This window comes from Hylobates moloch, unplaced genomic scaffold (genome assembly GCF_009828535.3).
Source record: "Hylobates moloch isolate HMO894 unplaced genomic scaffold, HMol_V3 SCAFFOLD_1, whole genome shotgun sequence".
Lineage (NCBI taxonomy): Eukaryota > Metazoa > Chordata > Mammalia > Primates > Hylobatidae > Hylobates > Hylobates moloch.
The window spans coordinates 102,719,940-102,745,861 of NW_026652276.1; the positions used below are offsets into that span (position 1 = coordinate 102,719,940).

General features: G+C 50.2%; 1 protein-coding gene across 2 annotated transcripts in view; it reads right to left on the bottom strand.

The window, feature by feature from the left end:
* Window positions 1–558: 558 nt before the first annotated feature.
* The window catches only part of RCC1L (RCC1 like), a 34,700-nt gene continuing 9,336 nt past the window's right edge, over window positions 559–25,922 (bottom strand). Inside the window, exons 5-11 of one of the 2 annotated variants that reach the window (XM_032756525.2) lie at window positions 24,658–24,709; window positions 22,556–22,640; window positions 19,891–20,072; window positions 16,851–16,938; window positions 14,949–15,122; window positions 11,769–11,854; window positions 559–2,437 (exon numbers count right to left, since the gene is read on the bottom strand). In XM_032756525.2, the coding sequence (XP_032612416.1) occupies window positions 2,360–2,437; window positions 11,769–11,854; window positions 14,949–15,122; window positions 16,851–16,938; window positions 19,891–20,072; window positions 22,556–22,640; window positions 24,658–24,709 (745 nt within the window). In that variant the 3' untranslated portion in view covers window positions 559–2,359. Of the gene's footprint in view, window positions 2,438–7,531; window positions 9,099–11,768; window positions 11,855–14,948; window positions 15,123–16,850; window positions 16,939–19,890; window positions 20,073–22,555; window positions 22,641–24,657; window positions 24,710–25,922 lie in introns of those variants that run through there. The other variant, XM_058443968.1, reaches the window with a different exon arrangement.

The following is a 25,922-nucleotide window of genomic DNA, read 5'->3' on the forward strand; positions in this document are numbered from 1 at the left end:
TTTGCGGCTTGAGTTTCACTGAGGTCGGATTACCCTGCTTCACTGCAGGGGCAACTTTAGACCCGGCCCCAGCAACGGTTTCAGGAAGGAAAAATGACACACGGTTTTCAATTTCTATTTCAAGTTTATGAGAAAACTTGACTGTAATAAACCTAAGAATGGGGTTGGCAGCCCAGGTGAAGGGCCCCTCCCCTAGATATCTGAGTGGCTGGTTCTCATGGCCGCAGGTCACAGCAAGGACACTGCTGGCTGGGTGACCATTCCACTTTAAAGTGCAGCTCTAGGCCAGGCGCGGTGGCTCACGCCTGTAATCCCAGCACTTTGGGAGGCTAAGGTGAGCGGATCACCTAAGGTCAGGAGTTCGAGAACAGACTGGCCAACATGGCAAAACCCCGTCTCTACTAAAAATACAAAAATTAACCGGGTGTGGTGGTGGGCGCCTGTAATCCCAGCTACTCGGGAGGCTGAGATAGGAGAATTGCTTGAACTGGGAGGCGGAGGTTGCAGTGAGCCAAGATCGCGCCACTGCACTCCAGCCTGGGCGACAGAGTGAGACTCCGTCTCATAAATAAATAAATAAAGGGCAGCCCTCCCGAGATCCCATCCCCTCCTCCTGCTTTCTCTCCACGGCCCACAGAGCCATTTCACATGCTGCCTCTCATTTTTCCCGTTTCCCTACCTAGAATGTAAGCTTCACGGTGCGGGGATTTTTGTCACCACACGCCCCAGCATGAGGACAGTACTGGGCACCGACGGGGCACATGACAAGTATCTGTTGTGAACGCATTAAAGGAACGAGGTAAAGGCAGACAGGGCGTGGGAGTCCAGCCTGTGACATGAGTACTAAGTATTTTCTCCCAACTGAACTGTGGGAGTAGAATCTGTTCAGAAAATATTTGTCAAGTATGGCTGGGTGCGGTGGCTCACACCTGTAATCCCAGCACTTTGGGGGACCGAGGCAGCCACATCAACTGAGGTCAGGAGTTTGAGACCAGCCTGGCCAACATGGCGAAACCCCATCTCTACTAAAAACACAGAAAACAAATTAGCTGGGTGTGGTGACGCACACTTGTAGTCCCAGCTACTGGGGAGGCTGAGGCAGGAGAATCATTTGAACCCAGGGGGCAGAGTTGCAGTAAGCTGAGATCACGTCACTGTACTCCAGCCTGGGCAACAAAGCCAGACTCTGTCTCAAAAAAACAAAAAATAAAAAAGAAAATATTTGTCAAGTAGGACTGTCTTCTAAACTATTTTTCAGTTGAGCACAGTAGCTCACACCTATAATCCTAGCACTCTGGGAGGCCTAGGCAGGAGGATGGCTTGGCTTGAGGCCAGGGGTTGGAGCCTAAGCAACATAGCAAGACCTTGTCTCTATAAAAAAATAAAATAAAATAGAAAGACCTCATCTCTATAAAAGTATTTTTCACTGGCTTCTGCCTCTGTATCAAAAGGCTTGTTTATAAAAGCAAAACTCTAAATGATCAAGTAAGATTTAAGAAGACCTCTTCAGATTTTAAAAAACAAAAGGCAGAAAATAGACTTTATTCCAAGACAGATTTGTAAAAGATGTTTTTAAAGGGAAAGGCAGGTCACGCTACTAAATCAAACGTTGTTCACAATTCTGGATCTCCCTCCTCCGCCTGGCACTGCAGCGGAGCCTTGGCGGATGTGCTCGGGGCCCTCGGCCCACAGGAACTTGGCCTCGATTCTCTGCCTGAGGGGCTTCTTAACTTTTCCAAGCCAGGCAGTGAGCGTGGTGGGAGGCTGGGGCTGGCGCCCGCGGACAGCTCCAGATGGAATCTCAGGCCACGGTGCTTCTAGTGTCCCCCCAGTGAGCTTGCGGTGTGGCAGGCGGCCAGGAAGGGCCATGAGCAGGGTGGCTTGGATGAAAACCGAGGGCCAAGGCCAGCCTGACTCCCTCGCCTAAGGTGGGGCTCGGTCCGAGGCACATGCATGGCCTTGGCCAGACACAAACCAAGAGACTGCCATGACAGACAGAGGAGAAACCTCCCGAGCACTGTGTTCAAGCTAAGCTTTCCTAAGACAGGCTTCTCAGGCCAGATGTGACACCAGACACCGTCGCATGTTACTTGGAGAGCAGAGACGCGCAGGCCATAGCAGCCCACCGAAGGCTGCCGTCCCGTGCTGAGTCCGCAGGCCTCACCTGCAGCTGGAGAGGGACCTTGCCCCGATCCTCCTGGTAGGTACCCGCTAAGGGATTCAGGACAGAGCGTCACACTGCACGCAGCGTCCTCCGCCACCACTATCCAAGAACCCCGGGGGGCTGGCCACGCGCTGGCCTCTGCCAAGGAGTGCCAGTGGTTCCCGGGATGGGGCCGCCCAAGCAGGTGAGGGAGGTTTAGATGAATGACTTGGCTAGGGTCACCATGTGGTCCACGCCACATGCCACGTCCACGGGCTCCCCAGGCATCGTCACCTGAAAAATAAGATCCAGCATACCATGGGTGGGGTGGCGCACCCGGAGGAGACAGGCACTGGTGTTGGCCAACCTGGCCCTGCCTCTCGGTAGGAGACAGCTTCTCTGAGCCTCGGCTCCCTACCCTCTGGGAATGGGGGCACTTATGCCTCCCCAGCAGGTCCATCAGGACAACTGCGTGTGGTCATGAGGACAAGGCCATCCCAACTCCCTCCAATCAACGGCAGCCATCACCATTCACATCAGCCTGAGTGGCCACACTGGGCAGGAACACGGGCCTGCGTGCATCCCTGGAACCTGCACGCCCTACAGGGGCTGCTTCCCTCCTGACCCTAACACCACCAGGCTCCATGCCCCCAGGCCGGGTGTTCAGAGATTTCTCCTGGCACCCACTGCTATGGCTCACTAAGAAGCTCCAGGGGCCGGGGTCTGTAGCTCACGCCCGTAATCCCAGCACTTTGGGAGGCCAAGGCAGGCGGATCACATGAGGTCAGAAGTTCGAGACCAGCCAGGCGTGGTGGCGGGCGCCTGTAATCCCAGCTACTCGGGAGGCTGAGGTGGGAGAACTGCTTGAACCCAGGAGGTGGAGGCTGCAGTGAGCCAAGATTGCACCACTGCACTCCAGCCTGGGTGACAGAGCGAGACTCCGCCTCAAAAACAAGCTCCAGAAACCCTTTCTCTTGCCTAGCAGGTCCAGTCTGGGAACCAGGTCCCACTGGCCCAGAATCTCCACTCATCTTACCCGTCATCCCCAGCTCCAGTCACAGGCAGGCTGCGTCCCAAGTCACGACCACCAAGCAGGGGCAGTGGCTGTGTCTCAAAGACCCTTGACAGGAGCCCTGATCACACTGCCTGTCTGGGCTGACAACATGGCATCAGAGGACAGCCCAAGCCTCAAGGGAGCAAGAAGATGGCCTCGCTGAGACATGGAGGCTCTAGCCTGTTTGAAGGGCGCCCACTGTTCTATAGCCTCGCCATGGAAACGGACACCCTCAACAACTCCAGGTGTGCCCAGGACCATGGCCAATCCAGCTATCCAGGAAAGGGGCACTCTGCTTTCTCTTTCTTGTTTATTATGACTAGGCAGTGCATTTACATAGCTGCAAGATAAAAGGACATTCAGTGAAAAAGAAGAAAAAGCTATTAAATGACGTTTATTCCGGACGCAGTGGCTCACACCTCTAATCCCAGCACTTTGGGAGGCCGAGGCAGACTCCACTTGAGGTCAGGAGTTCAAGACCAGCCTGGCCAACATGGTGAAACCCTATCTCTACTAAAAATACAAGAATTAGCTGGGTGTGGTGGCGCACGCCTATAACCCCAGCTACTCGGGAGGCTGAGGCAGGAGAATCACTTGAACCCGGGAGGTGGAGGTTGCAGTGAGCTGAGATCGCACCACTGCACTCCAGCCTGGGCGACAGAGCAAGGCTCTGTCTCAAAAAAAAAAAAAAAAAAAAATAAGTTTTTCATTACCACCCCTATCACCAGCTGCCCCAGTCCCCATCTGCCTCTGAAAACTACTTTTAACTGATTTCTTATTAACTTTCCAGAGGTTTGTTTTGTTTTTGTTTTAAGAGACAGGGTCTAGGCCAGGCACGGTGGCTCACGCCTGTAATCCCAGCACTTTGGGAGGCCACGGCGGGTAGGAGTTTGAGACCAGCCTGGCCAACATGGTGAAACCCTGTCTCTACTAAAAATGCAAAAATTAGCTGGGTGTGGTGGCAGGTGCCTGTAATCCCAGCTACTCAGGAGGCTGAAGTAGGAAAATTGCTTGAACGCAGGAGACAGAGGTTGCAGTGAGCCGAGATCACGCCATTGCACTCCAGCCTGAGAATAACAGAGCAAGACTCTGGCTCAGAAACAAAAAAGAGGCAGGGTCTCATTTTGTTGCCCAGGCTGGAGTCTAGTGGTGCAATCACTGCAGGCTTAACCTCCCAGGCTCAAGTGATTCTCCTGCCTTAGCTTCCCAAGTAGCTGCGACTACAGGCACATGCCACCATGCCTGGCTAATTTTGTTTGTACCGACCGGGGTCTCACTATGTTGCCGAGGCTGGAGTACAGAGACACAATCATAGCTCACACTGCAATGTCGAACTCCTGGGCTCAAGCTATCCTCCCACCTCACCCTCCCAAGTAGCTAGGACTACTGGCGTGCACCACTATGCTCAGCTTATTTTTGTATTTTTTGTAGAGACAGGGTCTTGCCATGTTGCCCAGGCCGGTCTCAAACTCCTGGGCTCAAGTGATTCTCCTGTCTCAGCCTCCCGAAGTGCTGGGATTCCAGGTGTGATCCCCAGGCCTGGCCTTCCGAGGTTCTTTATGCAAAAAAGCAGATATGCATCTCTTCCTTTCTTTTTTTTTTTTTTTGAGACGGAGTCTCGCTCTGTCGCCAGGCTGGAGTGCAGTGGCGTGATCTCGGTTCACTGCAACCTCTGACTCCCTGGTTCAAGCGACTCTCCTGCCTCAGCCTCCTGAGTAGCTTGGGATTACAGGCACGCAGTACCATGCCCAGCTAATTTTTGTATTTTTCGTAGAGATGGGGTTTCACCATGTTGGCTGGGATGGTCTCGATCTCCTGACCTCGTAAGCCGCCTGCCTCAGCCTCCCAAAGCTCTGGGATTACAGGCATGAGCCGCCGCGCCCGGCCTTCTCTTCCTTTCTTAAGTGCCGACTGCAAAGAAAGTGACCCTGCCTGGCTTGGCTCGAAGACCCCTGCCAGGATGCTGGCACTTGATCTACTGACCAGATCCGAATTCGACCACCCTCCCCTGGTGGCAGCACGCAGCCAGGTGGTATGACAGCTGGAAAGAGGATCTGTCACAGTCTGTGGAGTTTACCAAGCTTAAGAGGGAAACCACCTAATCCAGATGGCCCGGCCCTAAAAGCCGAGAGGCAGCAGGTGCCAACCCCGGAGCTTTGCGCCTACGCCGGGAGACAAGACCATTAGGGACTCCTGGCCATAGCAGATGGATGCTGGAAACCAAGTCATGCTGTCCTCCCCAGCCCTGTCCCTAAACAAATGAATGTCTTTAGAAGAACCTATTACAGGAATCACTAAACAAACAAGAATGGGGCCCAGTGAATCACAAAGGCACGTCGATGCAGAAAGCCTGCGAGGCTGGCGGGAGAAGACAACAGGCTGCCTCTACGGTGACTGGGCCGGGACCGCCTCTTAGCAACGTCCCAAGCCATTAGGGAGCACTTTATTTACCTTTCCCGGGAAAGTGCGCTTCCTCACTCATTGGCTGCACTTAAGCCCCCAGGTCGTTGCTCCCCCAGGGCTCTGGCCATTCAAGCCCAAAGCAAAGGAAGCCACGATGGTCTCTGCTGCGGGTGGTGTGGGCAGCGTGGGCCCGGCTCCTGGGAGCCCTCCCTGGGGACCAGCGGGAGGCTCCCCAAGGTTCCAGCTCCCCCTGGCGGACAATCTCACATGGTCTCTGAACTGAGTCCAAGTGGAGACTGCCCTCAGCCATGTTTTATTTTTGTCCTAGACAAGGTTAAATGGCGTTTTTCTTCTAAGCCAATTTACACTCACAACTCCGCTGCTGAGGGAAACAGCTCCAAAAGCCAGAACCATATTTAGCCTTGGTGACTCTCTCAGCAGAATCCATTTAGGAACATCCCTATCCACAATTACAACTTGCTAAAACAAACGCCCACCAGGTGAAAGATGGGGGTGCAGGAAGAAGGAACCCTGAGCGGTGAGTGGGGACAAGAGAGCCTGGGAAAGGGAGATTGCTCCGGTGCTCAGCTCTGCAGTTCAATGGCACCAGCTTTTCTACTTTTTTTTTTTAATCAATGAGATGGAGTCTCGCTCTGTCACCTAGGCTGGAGTGCAGTGGCATGATCTCGGCTCACTGCAGCCTCCACCTCCCGAGTTCAAGCAATTCTCCTGCCTCAGCCTCCTGAGTAGCTGGGATTACAGGCGCGTGCCACGACACACAGCTAATTTTTGTATTTTTAGTAGAGACGGGGTTTCACCATGCTGGCCGGGCTGGTCTCAAACTCCTGACCTTGTGATCCATCCGCCTGGTACTCCCAAAGTTCTGGGATTACAGGCATGAGCCACCGCGCCTGGCCGCTTTTGTATTTTTAAATTTTTGTTTAGAGACAAGGTCTTGCTCTGTTGCCCCGGCTGGAGTGCAGTGGTGTGATCATAGCTCACCGCAGCTTCCAACTCCTGGACTCAAGTGATCCTCCTGCCTCAGCCTCCCAGGGAGCTGGGATTACAGGCACACGCCACTGCACCTGGGCCATTTGTTTTTTGTAGAGATGGAGTCTCACTATGTTGCCCAGGCTGGTCTCGAACTCCTGGCCTCAAGCAATCCTTTCGTGTTAGCCTCTCAAAACGCTGGGATTATAGGCGTGAGCTACCATGCCTGGCCTGTGCCCAGCTTTTAACCTGTACTCCTCTCCTGCATTGTTAGAACCACCTAGGTGGGTACATACACAGATGAATAAATAAAATAATTTTTTTTTTTTTTTTTTTTTGGAGACAAAGTCTCACTCTGTTGCCCAGACTGGAGTGCAGTGGCACAATCTCAGCTCACTGCAACCTCAGCGTCCTAGGTTCAAGTGATTCTCCTGCTCAGACTTCTGAGTAGCTGGGATTATAAGCGTGCACCCCCACGCCTGGCTAATTTTTGTATTTTTAGTAGAGACGGGGTTTCACCATGTTGGTCAGGCTGGTATCGAACTCCTGACCTCATGATCTGCCCGCCTTGGCCTCCCAAAGTGCTGGGATTATAAAGATGAGCCATAGTGCCTGGCCAATAATTTAAAAAAAAAAAAAAAAAAAGAACCACCGGCCAGGAGCAGTGGCTCACACCTGTAATCCCAGCATTTTGGGAGGCCGAGGCAGGTGAAGAGTTCGAGACCAGCCTGGGCAACATGGTGAAACCCCATCTCTACTAAAAATACAAAAATTAGCCAGGCATGGTGGCACATAGCTGTAATCTCAGTTACTGGGGAGGCTGAGGCAAGAGAATCGCTTGAACCTGGGAGGCGGAGGTTGCAGTGCCACTGTACTCCAACCTGGGTGACAGAGCAGGATATCGTCTCAAAAAAAAAAAAAAAAAAAGAAAGAAACACCACCTAAGACCCAGGGCCACGGAAGCAGTCACATAAGCGAGGCTGGAAGGCAGCGAGCTCCCCAGCTTGTGTCTCCAGATACCCCTGGTCCTGACCTGCGGGGCCCAGGAGTGGAAGCACCGTCTACAGGCAGAGTCGCAAGTTCAAATTATACCCAACCTGCTCAGGGGCCGTGAGACCTGGGGCAAGCCCCTTCGCTCCTGACATCGGTGTCCCCGTGTGCGCACTGTGGAGGGAGCAACCCCACCCTCAAGGTGTCTGGAGGATGAGAGAGAATGGATGTCACATGCCCAGCACGCTGTCCATGCCCTGCCCTCCCCAAGGCCAGGCTGGAATGTTTGTCCGTGGAAAGCCAGGGCGCTCCCTGGGGGATGAGGGGTGAAGGCAACTCCACACCCCCTCGCTGCCTGCTGTAGGTCTGCGGCACTCCCCCTCAGGTCGGAGGGTCTTGGAAGGCCAGACAACACCTGGTCGAATGTTCCGTGCCACTGCGTGCTGCCTTCTCTCCACACCAGCTACAGGCTCACCCAGGGAGGTGGGTGACCGTGGAAAGGCCATCATCTTAAAAGTCAGATGTAACTGAGTCCAAATCCTGACTCTGACTCCGACTTAGATGTGTGACCCTGGGGAAACCACTGAACCTCTCTGAGGGATAAGTCTCAACATGTAGCAAAAAAAACATGTCCTGGAAAGTTTCTGGAAGCAGAGGTTTGCATCAGGTGGCTCAGATGTCACCTCCCGGGCCTACATACTCAGAAAAGGCCAAATTCTGCGAGTCTAAGAATAACTAGTTGGTACCAGTGTATGAGCTACAAGTAAAGTTTTACTCTTTTTTTCTCTTCTTCTCTGGAATACTTTTTAAATAATCTAATATATCCCCTATGGAAGATTAATTTGAACATAGTTGTTTTAAAGAATAAAGATCACCCAAGCTGGTGACTCACCCCTGTAATTCCAACATTTTGTGAGGCCAAGGTGGGAAGAGCACTTGAGGCCAGAAGTTTGAGACCAGCCTGGGCAACATAGCAAGACCTCATCTCTTAAATAAATAAAACAAATAAATATAAATAATAAAATAAGCCGGGTGTGGTGGCACATGCCTGTAATCTCAGCTATTCTGGAGGCTGAAGCAAGAGGATCGCTTGAGCCCAGGAGGTTGAGATCAACGCATAAGACCCCGTCTCTTAAAAAAAAAGAAAAAAAAATATTTGGGTGTGGTGGCACATGCCTGTCATCCCATCCCACATCTCAGTTACTCGGGGGGCTGAGGCAGGAGGATAGCTTGAGCCTGGGAGTTTGAGGCTGCAGTGGGTGTGATCACACCATATTCCAGCCTGGGCAACAAAGCAAGACCCTGTTTCAAAAAAAAAAAAAAAAAATCCGGGGCAACACGGCAAGACCCCATCTCTACAAAAAATACAAAAATTAGCAAGGTGTGGTTGTGCAAGCCTGTAATCTCAGCTACTCGGGAGGCTCAGATGGGAGGATCACTTGAACCTGGGAGACAGAGGCTGCAGTGAGCCGAGATCCTGTCACTGCACTCCAGCTTGGGTGACAGAGCAAGACCTGTCTAAAAGAACAAACAAAACAAAGAAAAGAAAAATCACTTGTAATTTTTTTTTTTTAAGTGAGACATCAGAAGGGACTGGACCCTCCCACCCCTAATCCAAAGAGGACAGGGGTCGAGGCCACTCTCTGCACAAACGCTTAGGGGCTCCCTGAATGTGAAAGAGGAAGGACAATGATTTGGCGCCAAATGCCGCTGTCACGGGGACAGGCTGGGGTGCTCTTTTCCCAACAGCACAAATGTGTTTAAAAAGCAAATGATAGCCAGGCATTGTGGCACGCACCTGTAATCCCAGCTACCAGGGAGGCTGAGGCAGGAGAATCACTTGAACCCGGAAGGTGAAGGTTTCAGTGAGCTGATATCGTGCCACCTCACTCAAGCCTGGGCAACAGAGCAAGACTCCATCTCAAAAAAATAATAATAAAATAAAAATAAAAATAAAAAGCAAATGACCAGAAGGACACTTGGTGCGTGGAGAGCCAGGGCAAGTGACCCAGACGGAATGTCAAGGGGATCGGGCTCTGGCCACTCCCTGCCCGCACAGGGACCAGCGCTTTGCACATGCCCTTATGGCAGGGGCAATGTGACCTGAGTCAAATCTCAGGCTGATCACTCTGGTTTGAAGGAAACGAGGGCGGGGGGCAGACCCTCGTCAGCGTTCTTTCACCCAAAACCCGGCTGCTTTAACTGTTTCCCAAGATCCCCCCTCAGAAGGAAGTCCTTTTCAAAAGGAAGGGCAAAGTGAGAGAAGAGAGGAGTCAGTGAGAAAGCAAGTGGGCATGTAGATGACTGATGCTCACATTATCTGAGCTGCGTCCACTGCCCGACTCTCCGTTCCTCACACCGGTGGTTTCTAGGCTCAGGAGAAAGCCGGCAAGCCCCACTACCTTGGGAACAACTCCATTATACAAACACTTTTCCAACAAGGCTAAAGTCGGCTGGGAGTGATGGCTCATGCCTATAATCCCAAGGCAGATTGCTTGAGGCCAGAAGTTTGAGACCAGCCTGGGCAACATAGTGAGACCTCCATCTCTACTAAAAATAAAAAAATTTGCCAGGTGTGGTGGTGTATGCCTGTGGTCCCAGCTATTCAGGAGGCTGAGGTGGGAGGATCACCTGAGCCCAGGAAGGTCAAGGCTGCAGTGAGCTGTGATCACATCACTGCAATCCAACCTGAGCGATAAGAGTGAGACCCTGTCTCATAAAAAGCAAAAACAAAAAAACAAAGTTAAAGTCTCCATTTCAACTTGCTTTCTCAGAGCCTCCACCAATGGTCTTGGAAAAAAAAAAATATATATATATATATATTTAATATATATAAATGTATAATATATGTATTATATATTTATATATATGTGTGTATATATATATGTACACATTTCTTTTGCAAGTCCTTTGTTTTTTCTGAGACAGAGTCTCCCTCTGTCGCCCAGGCTGGAGTGTCTCGGCCCACTGCAACCTCGGCCTCCCGGGTTCAAGCGATTCTCCTGCCTCAGCTTTCTGAGTAGCTGGGATTACAGGCGTCCGCCACCATGCCTGGCTAATTTTTGTATTTTTAGTAGAGATGGGGTTTCACCATCTTGGTCAGGCTGGTCTCGAACTCCTGACCTTGTGATCTGCCCGCCTCGGCCTCCCCAAGTGCTGGGATTATAGGCATGAGCCACCATACCAGGTGCAAGTCCTTTTTAAGAACGCTTTTCACAATTTCAAAACAAATTAAAATCCAACCTTCTGATAAAGTACACCCATATGCACACTGCACACGCATGTACTCACAGACACACACACACACACACACACGCATGCACACGAGTCTCTATGCAGAGACTATCTCTGGAAAGGAACATAAAGAAACCAGGACCAGTGGCTGCCTCTGGAACAAAAACTGGGTGGTGGGAGACTTATTTTCCATAATACATTTTTTTGTACCATGAACATATGTTTCATGTTCGAAAAACCCCAAAAACCTCCTTTTTTAGAACGCCTTAAAGAACTGACTTAGTAAACAACACTAAGGTAAACTACAATTTTAGAATGAGCCTCTCTTCCCCTGTAATTCTGGAACAAGCCTTTTTGTCTAATTGCATACTACCGCCCCTAAGGAAGCGACTTTATTTTTTCACTTCATGGCTGCGGTTGGGCCATCTAAATATTAAACATCCTGCTTTCTTTTAAATTCATTGTGAAGCATTCCCCCACATGGGCTTCTGTAAACATCTCCTAGCGTGCCGACTTCATCAAGTATCTCCCCCTCTCTGGAGCCTCATGGCACCCTACCAGAGCCTTTGCACCATCGTGCCTCTGTTTCCCCAATCCACCCCAAGGATGGCCTCTGACAGGGCTTCTTATAGGACTGGATGCTTGAGTGGGCTACTCCCTCCAACCTCCCAGTCAGTGGGCCGGGATGGGTTGACCCAGCTCCTGCACCCCGAGAGCCTGGTGTCACTCCCCCGCCCATCACACCATGCAGATGCCCCACGGGTATCTCATGGGTGTCACCACAGAGTGTGCTATGACATAGCATGCCACGCTGCAGGAGTGCAGCCAGGACCCAGAATGGGGAGCAGGTCCCGTGGCCCTTGTCCTGGCCCATCTGCACGCAAGGTGTCTGCAGTGACGTCAGGTGACTCTACTCTTAGCACCCATTCTCAAGATCGCCCCGGCCAGCCTTACCCTCCATGGGAAATACTGGTCCTCCAGGCGACCGATTCCCAGGCACCCTCGGATGTTCTTGCCCCATACAAACAGCTCTCCTTTGTCTGCAAAGGGAGGAGAAGAGGGGTTGGTTGGGACTGTGTGAAGAACAAGTCTCCAAGGAGAGGATGGGTCATGAGAACAGGCTTTCTAGAACCAGATACCTACAGAGCCCACTGTTCAGCTTTTACCAGGCGTTCATGCTTTCTTTGAAGGCAAAAGTAAGGGTCTGAGATGCTGTCCCCATATCGAAAACAGGTCCACGGCCAGGACTTCTGCTGTATCCACCCACGTGGGAGATGAGCACTCAAATGAAGATGGGGGCAGGGGGTGGTGCACGGGGCTAGGGGTGGTACATGGAGCTGGGGTCTGGGGGTGGTGCACGGGGCTGGGGGTGGTGCATGGAGCTGGGGTCTGGGGGTGGTGGACAGAGATGGGGTCTGGGGGTGGTGGACGGGTCTGGGGGTGGTGGACAGGGCTGGGGGTGGTGCATGGAGTTGTGGTCTGGGGGTGGTGTACAGGGCTGGGGGTGGTGCATGGAGCTGGGGTCTGGGGGTGGTGCATGGGGCTGGAGGTCACTGGTGCACACGGCCCACTCTGCTCACCCCTTGTGCCCCGCCCACAATCGTGTGCCACCAAACTCTGCCCTCCACAAATCCTGGCGACACCCTGGGCTTCCTGATTTGACAGTGAAAAGTAGGACAATTTGTCATTCCTGGATTGACTGTCCATATCTTGGGAGCGTTCAGCCACAGGGCATCTAATGACCAAGTGCTGGACCCTACTTGCGCTGGGTCTAGGTCTTGTTCCAGGAGCTGGGGACAGGCCGGAGATGAAACAGACAGACGATTTTAATATATGTTTACAAACTGTATAAACTGTCATGAAGAAAAAGTACAAGATGCTGTTTAAGAGGTCAACCCAGGAGATGGCCACTCCTAGCCTGGCCTTCAGGTGGGACTCTGTCTGCACCAGCTGGGGCACTCCTGGGCCCATGTCACCACCGGCTGTCAGGCAAAAGGCTTGGGTCATGGGAGGCAGAGGAAGTGACATGGAAAAGCCAGGACTACAAGACCTGGGGCTGATGAAGTACGGAATAATTACAAGCTGTCTTGGCCTCCCGATCTGAGCATACCCCTTGTCCTCCACACTCAGACCTTAGATAGTTTTTGTGTGTGTGTTTTTGTTTGCTTTTGAGACAGGGTCTCACTCTGTTGCCCAGGCTGCGACACAGTGGCACAAACACAGCTCACTGCAGCCTTGAACTCTCAAACTCAAGCAATCCTTCCACCTCAGCCTCCAGAGTAGCTGAGACTACAGGCGCATACCACCACACCCAGCTAATTTCTGTACTTTTTGTAGAAAAGGGATCTCACTATGTTGCCCAGGCTAGTCTTGAACTCCTGGGCTTCAGGGATCCTCCCATCCTGGCCTCCCAAAGTGCTGGGATTACAAGCATGAGCCAATGCGCCCAGCTAGACCTTAGGTGTTTAACAGAACAATTCGGCCTGGCTCCCCAAAATGCTAGCAGACCACAGGATAAACCAACCAACTCTTAATTCCCAGATGGCTATCTGCAAATGCCAGGCACACCGGCAGGAAGACAGCCACGCTCTGTCTACCAACAGGCAGTAACTCACCCTTAGAAGGAGGCCTGTTGAGTCTTGGGGAGAAATCCAGAAAGGAATTTCATTTCACTGTGACCTGAAATGGCTACATGGCATGAGGGCAAATAGAAAAGCCTCTGCTCTAGTCAAATGCTTCACACAGATTTCTAAACACCTGTCTCTGCCCATAGTTTAGGCCTTAAGAACTTTCTGGAAAGTAGATATTTGTTTCCCCAAAAATTAGTCCATACAACTCTTATTTATCAAATCAAAATAGCTTTAAGAATTCATGACACCGAATTAGCCGGGCGTGGTGGTGCGTGCCTGTAATCCCAGCTACTCAGGAGGCTGAGGCAGGAGAATCGTTTGAACTCGGGAGGCGGAGGTTGTGGTGAGCCAAGATCGCGCCATTGTACTCCAGCCTGGGCAACAAGAGTGAGACTCCAACTGAAAAAAAAGAATTCATGAGACCTACACTCAGCTGCAAATGCAAGCAGCCGCTCTGGCTGGGCAGTGGCCAGGAATTCTCTGGCTTAGTCATGACCACTGCCACTTCAGTGCTTCAACCTAGAGCCAGATAAAACTCCAGCCGGCAGCCATAACAACCCAGGCCTGCCTGTTTGACGGCCTCTGAAGCCTGGAATTCAGACAATAAGTGAATAGCAGTTAGGACCCTGGTACAGAGGGTGGGCATCTGGGACAGGCCCCACGTGGGAATAAGGCCAGAGAACTCCACCAAAGATGGTATCAACTGACAGTCCCGGCCCAGATGTTTAAAAAGAAAACAATTACTTGCCATGAGATGAAAAGATTCTTTTAATTGCAAGGAAATAACTAATTTACTTGAGAATCACAGAATGAAATTAATTCAGGACAGTTTTACTATTCGAGTCACCTAAAGAGCAGCAAATTGAACCCACGGTAACTGTGGTGGAGTAAGAGATGTAACCAAGAAAAGGACACATTCCTTACCCTTACCCTGCAGGGTAAGCGGATATTCTGTGGCTTTGTAATCTGGCAGGCCTTCGGGAAAAACCTCCATTTCACTCTCCCCTTTCATCATTCTGTGCCCCGGCACTTTGGAGAAATCGGTAGATTTACCTCCGTGAAACCACGGGACAGTCTGACAAATCGGCCTTTTGCCATCCCATATCCTGGGTCAGGTCAGGGTCTGGGCTCAGCTGGGGAATGGGATTAAGCCCCACACATTCACTTCCTAATCACCCACCCGTGGATCCGCCAAGCCTCTGCTGGTTTCCTCCGGCACCACCCCTTCCTACCACCGATGGGTGCTCTCTTGAGAAAATGCATGTTCACGTTAGCCTACCCACAAACCAAACGAACCAAAATTAAAACTCCAGCGGGGGAAAACAAGACACATTATAGAACCTCGAGGCAAACAACTTCTGGCTTAGCCCTCGCTTGAGTTATCAGTACAAAGGCGCCGTTCTGTTGGATGGGTGGAACCTGAGAGCTGCCTGCAGTCTGGGGTTGAACTGGAGAGAGAACCTCTGCCAGGCTCACACCGGGGCCGTCGGGCTTGGTAACTTACTGGTCAGTGCAGCAAAGTGGCTGAGTCCACATCGGATGCGGGAAACCTGGATTTCTGGGTTGAACCTCGTCAAGCCAAAGAGAGTGGGTGGAATCATTTCAGGGACGGCACTTTCCACTAGGTTTGGACCTTTCCCAAGAATTCCATAGCCCCAGACAAAAACATGTCCTTCTCCTACATTACAGTAAAAACAAGGGTCAGTAAGTCCATCCAAGTAAGAACCCTCCCTCACCAGAAACTCAAACTACACCACCAAGGTTTAAGACATCCACACGGTTTTTTTTTTTTTCTCCTCCTTGCTTGGCAAGAATATGCAGACAGAGATTTAGAATAATTCTCTCTCCCCTGCTTAAATTCTTGCTGGGGGAGTCTGTCTCGCCAGCTCTCCTGGCTCAGAACACAAACTTCCCACATCTTGAGGGTTAGTAACCTGGAGGGGACGAGTGCATAAATCAGCCAGAAAACCCATACGAATACCAGAGAATTGGAAGATGTTTTCTCCCCCTAATGACAGCTCTGTGTTTCACACTGATCAGAAGGCCAAACACATCAACAATGTCTGGCCAGATTCTTAAAACTCTTAGAAATGATGTTTTGGTTATAGAAAGTTTAATATTCATCAGTGGTGCCAGACATTTCAACGTTATCCAAAGCTGAAGGCTGTTCTCCCATCTGCCTTTGATTTTTTGGCGGGAGAAGGCAGAGCTGGAGTTTCTCTGGCCCAGGCTAAGGGAGGGGAATTAAGTAGTTCACTCTCCACTCCAGAGGTTTGCTCTAGGATGACTCAGCTCTGCGGCCATGTGTGTACAGATAAATCGCAGGCTATTCACTTTTTGTTAAGAACTTCATTCACACCCTGTAATGACTGAGCTCAATCCAATGCCATCTTCCCATGGCCATAGTCCCTTCCTTTTTTGAAACAGGGTCTCACTCTGTCACCCAGTGCAGTGGCATGATCATAGCTCACTGCAGCTCGAACTCCTGGGCTCAAAGGACCTTTCTGCCTCAGCCTCCTGAGTAGCTGGGACTACAGGCGTGCACCACCATGCCCAGCTAATTTTTCATTTTTTCTTTTTCTACTGAGACAGAGTCTCGCTCTGTCACCCAGGCTGGAGTGCAGTGGCGCGATCTCGGCTCACTGCAACCTCTTCCTCCTGGGTTCAAGCGATCCTCCCACCTTAGCCTTCCAAGTAGCTAGGATTACAAGCATGCACCACCATGTCTGGCTAATTTTTCTATTTTTTTTTTTTTTTTTGAGACGGAGTCTTTCTCTGTCCCCCCGGCTGGAGTGCAGTGGCGCGATCTCGGCTCACCGCAACCTCCACCTCCTGGGTTCACGCCATTCTCCTGCCTCAGCCTCCCGAGTAGCTGGGAATACAGGCGCCCGCCAACACGCCCGGCTAATTTTTTTGTGTTTTTAGTAGAGACGGGGTTTCACCATGGTCTCGATCTCCTGACCTCGTGATCCGCCCGCCTCAGCCTCCCAAAGTGCTGGGATTACAGGCTTGAGCCACCGCGCCCGGCTTAATTTTTCTATTTTTATTAGAGACAGGGTTTCACCATGTTGGCCAGGCTGGTCTTGAACTCCCGCCCACCTTGGCCTCCCAAAGTGCTGAGATTACAGGTGTGAGCCACCACACCCAGCCTTCCAGCTAATTTCTCCATTTTTTGGTAGAGATGGGGTCTCGTTATGTTGCCCAGGCTGGTCTGGAACTCCTGGCCTTAAGCAATCCTCCTGCATCAGTTCCCCAAAGTGCTGGGATTACAGATGTCAGCCACCGTGCCCAGCCATGTTACCCTCCTAAGGCTAAGATCTACAGCCTGCAAATCCAATGGACACTGACCACTCCCTATGCAATCTACCTACGGCTTCCCAGTGAGCCACCGGAAAGAAGGTCTCACCATTTAACACTGCACAGCCCGTGCCACCGCACGCAGCCTGTCGCACCTTCCCCACTCCTGAGAAGTGTAAGCACCGGGGCACATTCACCTAAACCAAAGAAAAGAGCCACACTGTTAGGAAAGCAAGTCAGTAAGGACCGGGAAGTGCTCTGGTCATAGGTACAGAGTAGCTGAGTCCCAGTTCAGTCATTCACTCCACAGATACTTCCTGAACATTGCATGCCAAGCATCATACTAGGTGCTGGGGTAGAATGGGAAGCAAAAGAGACTCAGTTTCCACCCTCAGAGGGTTCTAGTCTAGTGGAAGAGGCAGATGTCAACCAAAATTAACATAAAATGACATTTGTGGCCAGGTGTGGTGGCTCACGCCTGTAATCCTAGCATTTTGGGAGGCGGAGGCAGGCGGATCACTTGAGGTCAGGAGTTTAAGACCAACTTGGCCAACACGATGAAACCCTGTCTCTACTGAAAATACAAAAATTAGCTGGGCATGGTGGCAAGTGCCTGTAGTCCCAGCTACTCGGGGGGCTGACCCAGGAGAATCGCTTGTACCCAGGAGGTGGAGGTTACAGTGAGCACTCCATCCTGGGTGACAGAGCAAGATCCTATCTCAAAACAAATAAATAAATAAAGTGTATTGTTTTAATCCACTAAGTATTGGGGCCATTTGTTATGTGGCAATAGATAACAATGGCATGCCACTGGATCTGTCCCCCACAGGAAGGCCACGGGTGACATTTCTCTCAGGCCTTGGTATCAGGGAGAGCCGCACTTCTCCCCAACACCTTATCTGCTGTTTGTCTTATGGAAACAATGAATCATTTAAATGAACATGTTTCTTCTTTGCTTTGCTTACTAGGAAGCTCACAGCCAAATTTGCAACCACTTCTAGCTACTGTACCAGACCACAGAGAAGGCTTTTTAAAATCTTATTAGCTGACCTTTACTTTCCCTTTGTGCAGATTTCTCTATCTATTAATATATATTTAAAACCCTGCTGGGCCGGGTGTGGTGGCTCACGCCTGTAATCCCAGCACTTTAGGAAGCCAAGGTGGGCAGATCACTAGGTCAGGAGATGGAGACCATCCTGGCTAACACGGTGAAACCTCATCTCTACTAAAAATACAAAAAATTAGCCGGGCGCAGTGGCGGGTGCTTGTAGTCCCAGCTACTTGGGAGGCTGAGGCAGGAGAATGGCATGAACCTGGGAGGTGGAGCTTGCAGTGAGCCGAGATCACGCCACTGCACTCCAGCCTGGGCGACAGAGCGAGACTCCATCTCAAAAAAACCCTGCTGCATGTTGTCAGAAATTTGATTATATTAAGGAATGTAATATGTTTATTTATTAGAGATGGGATCTCACTATGTTGCCGAGGCTGGAGTGCACCAGCTATTCACAAGTATGATCACAACACACTGCAGCCTCAAACTGCAGCACCGCACCAGCCAGGTACAGCAGTGGTCGTGCCTATAATCCCAGCAGTTTGGGAGGCTGAGGTGGGAAGATCGCTTGAGCACAGGAGTTTGAAAGTAGGCTGGGCAAAAAAGCAAGACCCTGTCTCTACAACAAAATTTTTTTTAATTTTTTGAGACAGAGTCTCGCTCTGTCGCCCAGGCTGGAGTGCAGTGGCACAATCTCGGCTCACTGCAAGCTCTGCCTCCCAGGTTCACGTCATTCTCCTGCCTCAGCCTCCCCAGCAGCTGGGACTACAGGTGCACACCACCATGCCTGGCTAACTGTTTTATAACAAAATTTTTTAAAAAATTAGCTGGGCATGATGGTGTGCACCTATAGTCCAAGTTACTAGGGAGGTTGAGGTGGGAAGATTGCTTGAGCCAGGAGTTCGAGGCTGCAGCGAGCTATGATAGCACTCCAGCCTGGACAACAAAGTGACACCTTATGTCAAAAAAAAAAAACAAAACCAAAGCCAACAAACAAATAAACAAAAAACTAGCCATTAGCAGTATGGGGTTTTTTGGAGGAGTGACTAAAATGTTCTGAAATTAGATAGTAGTAACAGTTGCATAGCCTTGTGAATATGTTAATACTAAAATCCACTAAATTGTAAACTTTAAAATGGTGAATTATGGTATGTGAATCATATCTCTATTTTTTGAATTGGCCGTTAGTTGGTAATTGTGGAACATGAGTGATGGGAAGAAAGAGATTAGTTATACGATTGATATGGTTTAGATCTCTGTCCCCACCCAAATCTCATGCTGAAATGTAAACCCCAGTGCTGGAGGTGAGGCCTGGTGGGAGGTGACTGGATCATGGGGGTGGTTTCTCATGGTTTAACATCACCCTTTTTGGTCCTCCTGAGATCTGGTCACTTAAAAGTGTGTGGTGGCTGCCCTGCCTATGAAATAGTCATTCTTTATTCCTTTACTTGCTCTTTTTTTTTTTTTTGAGAGAAAGTCTCGCTCTCGTCCCCCAGGCTGGAGTACAATGGTGCAATCTCGGCTCACTGCAACCTCCACCTCCCAGGTTCAAGTGATTCTCCTGCCTCAGCCTCCCGAGTACATGGGATTACAGGTGCCCGCCACCACGCCCAGCGAATTTTTGCATTTTTTTTTTTTAGTAGAGATGGGGTTTCACCATGTTGGCCAGGCTGGTCTTGAACTCCTGACCTCAGGTGATCCACCCGCCTTGGCCTCCCAAAGTGCTGGGAGCCACTGCGTCCAGCCTATTTGCTCTTTTTTTTTTTTTGAGGCAGAGTCTTGCTCTGTCACCCAGGCTGGAATGCGGTGGCACGATGTCGGCTCACTGCAATCTGCAAGCGATTCAATTCTCATGCCTCAGCCTCCCCAGTACCTGGGATTACAGGCATGCACCACCACACCTGGCTAATTTTTGTATTTTTTTGGTAGAGATGGGGTTTTGCCATGTTGCCCAGGCTGGTCTTGAACTCCTGACCTCAATTGATCTGCCCATCTCGGCCTTCCAAAGTGCTGGGATTATAGGTGTGAGCCACCACACCCGGCTCCTTAACACTTAGTTTCCAAACCTCCCAGCACCACATCGTCAGTGACTGCATACCTGTGTGGAGTCAGTGACAGAGGCCAGCTGCAGGTACTCCGAGTTTCCCCAACCAAAAAGTCCTCCGTCGGCAGACACGGCCAGGCAGCAATCACCGTAGGTGGCAACTTGGATAATGTTCACTCCCGCCAGGTCTCCACCTAGCTTGGTGGGCGAGCTGGTGACATTGTAGTGACCCAGACCTAACACAGTGGAAAATACGGATTTTTAATTATTCGCTCTTTTAACAAACACATACACAGACTTACTATATACCAAGTGCAGTTTTAAGCACTTAACAAGTATCAGCTCAGAAATCCTAATCTGGGGCTAGGCGCTGTCCCAACACTTTGAGAGGCTGAGACAGGCAGATCACTTGAGGTCAGGAGTTTGAGATCAGCCTGGTCAACATGGCAAAACCCTGTTTCTACCAAAAAAAAAAAAAAATTACAAAAATTATCAGGGCATAATGGTACATGCCTGTAATCTCAGCTACTCAGGAGGCTGAGGCACAAGAATCGCTTGAACCTGGGAGGCTGAGGTTCCAGTTAAGCCGAGATCACACCACTGCACTCCAGCCTTGGCAAGAGTGAGACAAGAAAGAAAGAAAGAAAAGAAAGGAAAGAGGGAAGGAAGGAAGGAAGGAAGGAAGGAAGGAAGGAAGGAAAGAAAGAAAGAAAGAAAGAAAAGAAACCCTGATCTGCTTATTTGCATGCTTATGCAACTTTTTTTTTGTTTTTTTGTTTTTTTTTTTTGAGATGGAGTCTCACTCTGTTGTTCTGGCTGCAGTGCAGTGGCGCGATCTCGGCTCACTGCAATCTCCACCTCCTAGGTTCAAGCAATTCTTTAATTCTTGTGCCAAAGCCTCCCAAGTAGCTGAGATTACAGGCACGCACCACCAGACCTGGCTAATTTTTGTATTTTTCATAGAGATGCGGTTTCGTCATGTTGGCGAGGCTAGTCTCAAACCCCTGACCTCAGGTGATCCACCCGCCTCAGCTTCCCAAAGTGCTGGGATTATAGGCGTGAGCCACTGCACCTGGTCTAAAATTTTTTTTAAATTGAAATAGAGACAGCATCTCACTATGTTGCCCAGGCTGGTATTGAACTCCTCAGCTCAAGCAATCCTCCTGCCTCAGCCTCCCAAAGTGCTTAGATTACAGGTGTGAGCCACCTGCCTGATCACAACAAGCATTTTCTAATGCACTAGTGGTCTTGCTAAAAATAAAGAAAATCTCTAAGAGCCCATGACATCCCCAACACCACTCCCAAAAAACAGGGAACTTAAAATGGCATGGTTAACAGTAAGCAGAGAGGCCGGGCGCAGTGGGTTCACGCCATTCTCCCGCCTCAGCCTCCCAAGTAGCTGGGACTACAGGCACCTGCCACCACGCCCAGCTAACTTTTTTTTGTATTTTTTAGTAGAGACAGGGTTTCACCGTGTCAGCCAGGATGGTCTCGATCTCCTGACCTCGTGATCCACCTGCCTAGGCCTCCCAAAGCGCTGGGATTACAGGCGTGAGCCACCGTGCCCGGCCCAGATCTTTTTACTGTCTCCATAGTTTGTCTTTTTCAGAATGCCATATAGCTAGAATCCTATAGTATGTAGCCTTTTCAGATAGGCTTCTTTTAATCAGTGTCATGCATTTAAGTTTCCTCCATGCCTTTCCATAGCTTGGCAGCTTATTGCTTTTTAGTGCTAAATAACAAACATTACATTGTCTGGATGCGCCACGGTTGATCCATTCACCTGCTGAGGAACAGGCCCCTTTGACGACCCTGGTTGAAGGCAAGAGTCTACAGTTCAGTGCTCTGCCTTGGGTTGCTGCCCAGGGGTTACCCCCATGGCAAGTGCCAATAATGACATTTGCCTTTGGGCAGGTCCTGTCTGTCCTTTTCTCTGCTGTTTGTGCTTGTTTGTTTGTTTTTGAGACGGAGTCTTGCTCTGTTGTCCAGGCTGGAGTGCAATGGTGCGATCTTGGCTCACTGCAACCTCCACCTCCCGGGTTCAAGCGATTTTCCTGCCTCAGCCTCCCTAGTAGCTGGGATTACAGCCGGCGCCACCACACCCAGCTAATTTTTGCATTTTTAGTAGAGACGGGGTTTCACCATGGTGGCCAGGCTGGTCTCAAACTCCTGACCTCAAGTGATCCGCCTACCTTGGCCTCTCAAAGTGCTGGGATTACAGGTGTGAGCCACCGCACCCAGCCTTCTCTCAGTTCATTTCTATGGGAGCCAGGGCTGAGGGGAATGGAAGGGATGCAAAAAAATAGTATTACAGCAGGGCACAGTGGCTCCCGCCTGGAATCCCAGCCCACCAAGAGGCCACAGCAGGCAGACTGCTTAAGGTCAGGAGTTCAAGACCAGCCTGGGCAACATGGCGAAACCCTGTTGCTACAAAAAATTAGCTGGGCTTGGTGGCTCACGCCTGTTGTCCCAGCTACTCTGGAGACCGTGGTGGGAGGATCACCTGAGCCTGGCAGTTTGAGACTGCAGTGAGATGTGATCGCACCACTGCACTCCAGCTTGGGCGATGGAGCCAAGAATACTGTTCCTCAGAAAGTGATAAGAGGTAAAAGCTGAATTAAGGAAGAAGGGTTCTAGCCCATAAATGCCCTACAGCTCACAGCTCCACATGTCACGGGCTGAGAACTTTCACGACCCCAGTGCATGAAAAGAACTCTACCTGTTTGCCCATCAGCGCCCCATCCACAAGAATAGACTTCTCCTTTATCCGTCAGGAACAGACTATGATCCTGACCACAGGCGACCTAGCAGACAAACAGAGGTAAGGGGGATGAGAAGAAATACTTAGAACCCTGGTGTCCTCATCCAAAGAAGGACCAGCGCCATCGCCTGCAGCTCCTGGGCACCTGGAGCATGGTCCAGGCAGACTGCTCCAAGCTCATCTTACTCCTTCTCAATCCACCAGTCTCCCACTGCATTGAAACTGCTCTTGTTAAAGTAAAATGCAGATCTCCAAAGGGGGAAATCCAAGAGCTCTGCCATCCATCCCACGCCATCTCCAAAGAACCACCCCTCCTCCATAACCCCTCTCCTCCCAGCCCTCTCTTCTACTTTCACAGCTTCCAGCCTTGCTCACGCACTCAGCCTCTACTTCAGACCCTTTGCTGTCGGGATCTCTCTCCAGGGTCTGTCTCCTGCCCTCCTCTTTCCTCACTCCTCATGCTACCCTGGGAGATGGCAGCCATTCCCAATGCTTAACTGTGGCCTCTGCACTGTGATCTCCGGTCTCAACAACTCTCCTCAGTTCCAGACTCATTTTTCTAACTGCCCAATGAAAAGCACCATCTATTGAATAATTTTTACACCAGGCACTGTGCTAAGTCAATAACCAAAACCACCTAGTAAGAAACTGAATCTCAGCTGGGCACAGTGACTCACTCCTGTAATCCCAGCACTTTGGGAGGCCAAGGCGGGCGGATCACTTGAGGTCAGGAGTTCAAGACCAGCCTGGCCAACATGGTGAAACCCCATCTCTACTAAAAATACAAAAATTAGCCAGGTGTGGTGGCACGTGCCTGTAATCCCAGCAACTCGGGAGTCTGAGGCACGAGAATCGCTTGAACCCAGGAGGCAGAGGTTGCTCTGAGATGAGATTGTGACACTGCAATAAAAAAAAAAAAAAAAAAAAAAAAAAAATCTTAGAGATGTTAGAGATGTCTGGTAACTTGCACAAAGTCACTCAGTCTAATAGGTGAAGGAGGCCTGGCATGGTGGCTTACACCCGTAATCCCAACAGTTTGGGCAGCCAAGGTGGAAGGACAGCTTGAGGCCAAGAGTTTGAGACCAGCCTGGCCAACACAGTGAGAATCTGTCTCTTTAAAATAAAGTAATTAGCCGAGGATGGTGATGCACGCCTGTAGACCCAGCTACTCCGGGGACTGAGGCAAGAAGATCACTTGAGCCCAAGAGTTCAAGCCTGCAGAGAGCTATGATCATGCCACTGCATTCCAGCCTAGGCAACAGAGTGAGACCCTGTCTCTAAAAAACTTTCAAATATAACCAAAAAGCCAGCCATATCACAGTATAATTAGTGCTGTGGTATTCTAGGCCAGCGGTATTTTGCTCTCCATTTTATTCTCATCCCCAGAATAGTGCCTGGCTCATGGTAAGTACCTATAATAAATATTTAAATACATATATGCATAAATACAGCAAGTGCTGTGATACTTTTGCCTCAGCCTCTCCAGAGGCTGAGGTTACAGGTGTGAGCCACCACATCTGGCCTCAGTTAGCTTTTTAACTTGTTCACTCACTAGAGTGTCATCCCCAGAAATCTTTTTTTATTTTTTGAGACAGAGTCTTGCTCTGTTGTTCAGGCTGGAGTGCAGTGGTGCAATCTCTCAGCTCATTGCAGCCTCCACCTCCCAGGTTCAAGCAATTCCTGTGCCTCAGCCTCCTGAGTAGCTGGGATTACAGGCATATGCCACCACACTGGCTAATTTTCGTATTTTTAGTAAAGACGGGGTTTCACCATGTTGGCCAGGGTGATCTAGAACTCCTGACTTCAGGTGATCCACCTGTCTCAGCCTCCCAAAGTGCTGGGATTACAGGTATGAGCCACCATGCCCGGCCCCAAAATCTTATTAAACTTTGTATCCCTAGAATCTAGCATAAATCCTGGCCTATAGTAAGTAGGCTATAATTTTTACTAAAATAATTCAGAAAATCCCCCTAACAAATTTGCCATCACCCTACCCAAATCTCAACTTTTCAAAAGTACCCCAGGAACAGAATAAGCAGCTCTCGGCCCATCTCTCTTACCTGGACCACTTGGCCATCGAAGTCCTGCATTCTGTGGACTCTGTGACTTTCGCTACAGCCAGGAACAAATTGGGAAGAAGCAAGGGATGCAGTCATGACAAGCACTGTGCAGCCCTTTCCCTGTCACCCCAACCACCCCAACTGATGGGCCGTCCCCTCTGCACACACAGTAACTGTTAGGGTAACTCTCAAGGTCAAATTTGAGGTCGAGTCAGGCCTGGGCATGAAAGTAAAGCCAAACAAAATCCTAGGTGATTTTAACACATGGCCAAAGTTGAGAGTGGTGTTAAGGCCCTCCAACATCATGCAAGGAACTAGAGGGAAGTGTTTTTAAACACTAAAATGAAAAGAACTGGCCGGGCACGGTGGGTCACGCCTGTAATTCCAGCACTTTTAGAGGCCGAGGCGGGCGGATCTCTTGAGGTCAGGAGTTTGAAACCGGCCTGGCCAACATGACAAAACCCCCTCTCTACTAAAAATACAAAAAATTATCCAGGCGTGGCAGCAGACGCCTGTAATCCCAGCGACTCGGTAGGCTGAGACATGAGAATCGCTTGAATCTGGGAGGCGGAGGTTGCAGTGAGCCTAGATCTCACCACTACACTCCAGCCTGCATGACACAGTGAGACTCCGTCTCAAACAAACAAACAAAAAATAAATAAATAAAACTAAAATGAAAAAAATGAAATAAAAATAAAATGAATAAAAGGGAATGTTTAAAAATCAATTTGGTAAAATAAAAACTTAATTTGTAAAAATTCATCGTAAGAGGGTGGGGCGTTGTGGCTCATGCCTGTAATCCTAGCACTTTGGGAGGCCAAGGCAGGCAGATGATGAGGTCAAGAGATGGAAACCATTCTGGCCAATATGGTGAAACCCCATCTCTACTAAAACTACAAAAATTAGCCGGGCGTGCTGGTGCGTGCCGGCGCGTGCCTATAGTCCCAGCTACTCAGGAGGCTGAGGCACAGGACTTGCTTGAACCTGGGAGGCAGAGGTTGCAGTGAACCAAGATTGCGCCACTGCACTCTGGCCTGGCGACAGAGCAAGACTCCATCTCAAAAAAATAAAAATAAAAAATTTATCCAGAGGTTTTACACATTAAAACCAATCAATGCTCATGCCCCCTCCTCTCCCACCAAGCTAACGCATGGCGCTCAGTCTGAAACAGATAGCACTCCCCCAGCTTTCTGTTGAGTTCTCACGGCCCTCTCTCAGGCATGCCTCTGACAGCCCCACGGGTTTACCACAGTCATCTCCGTAGA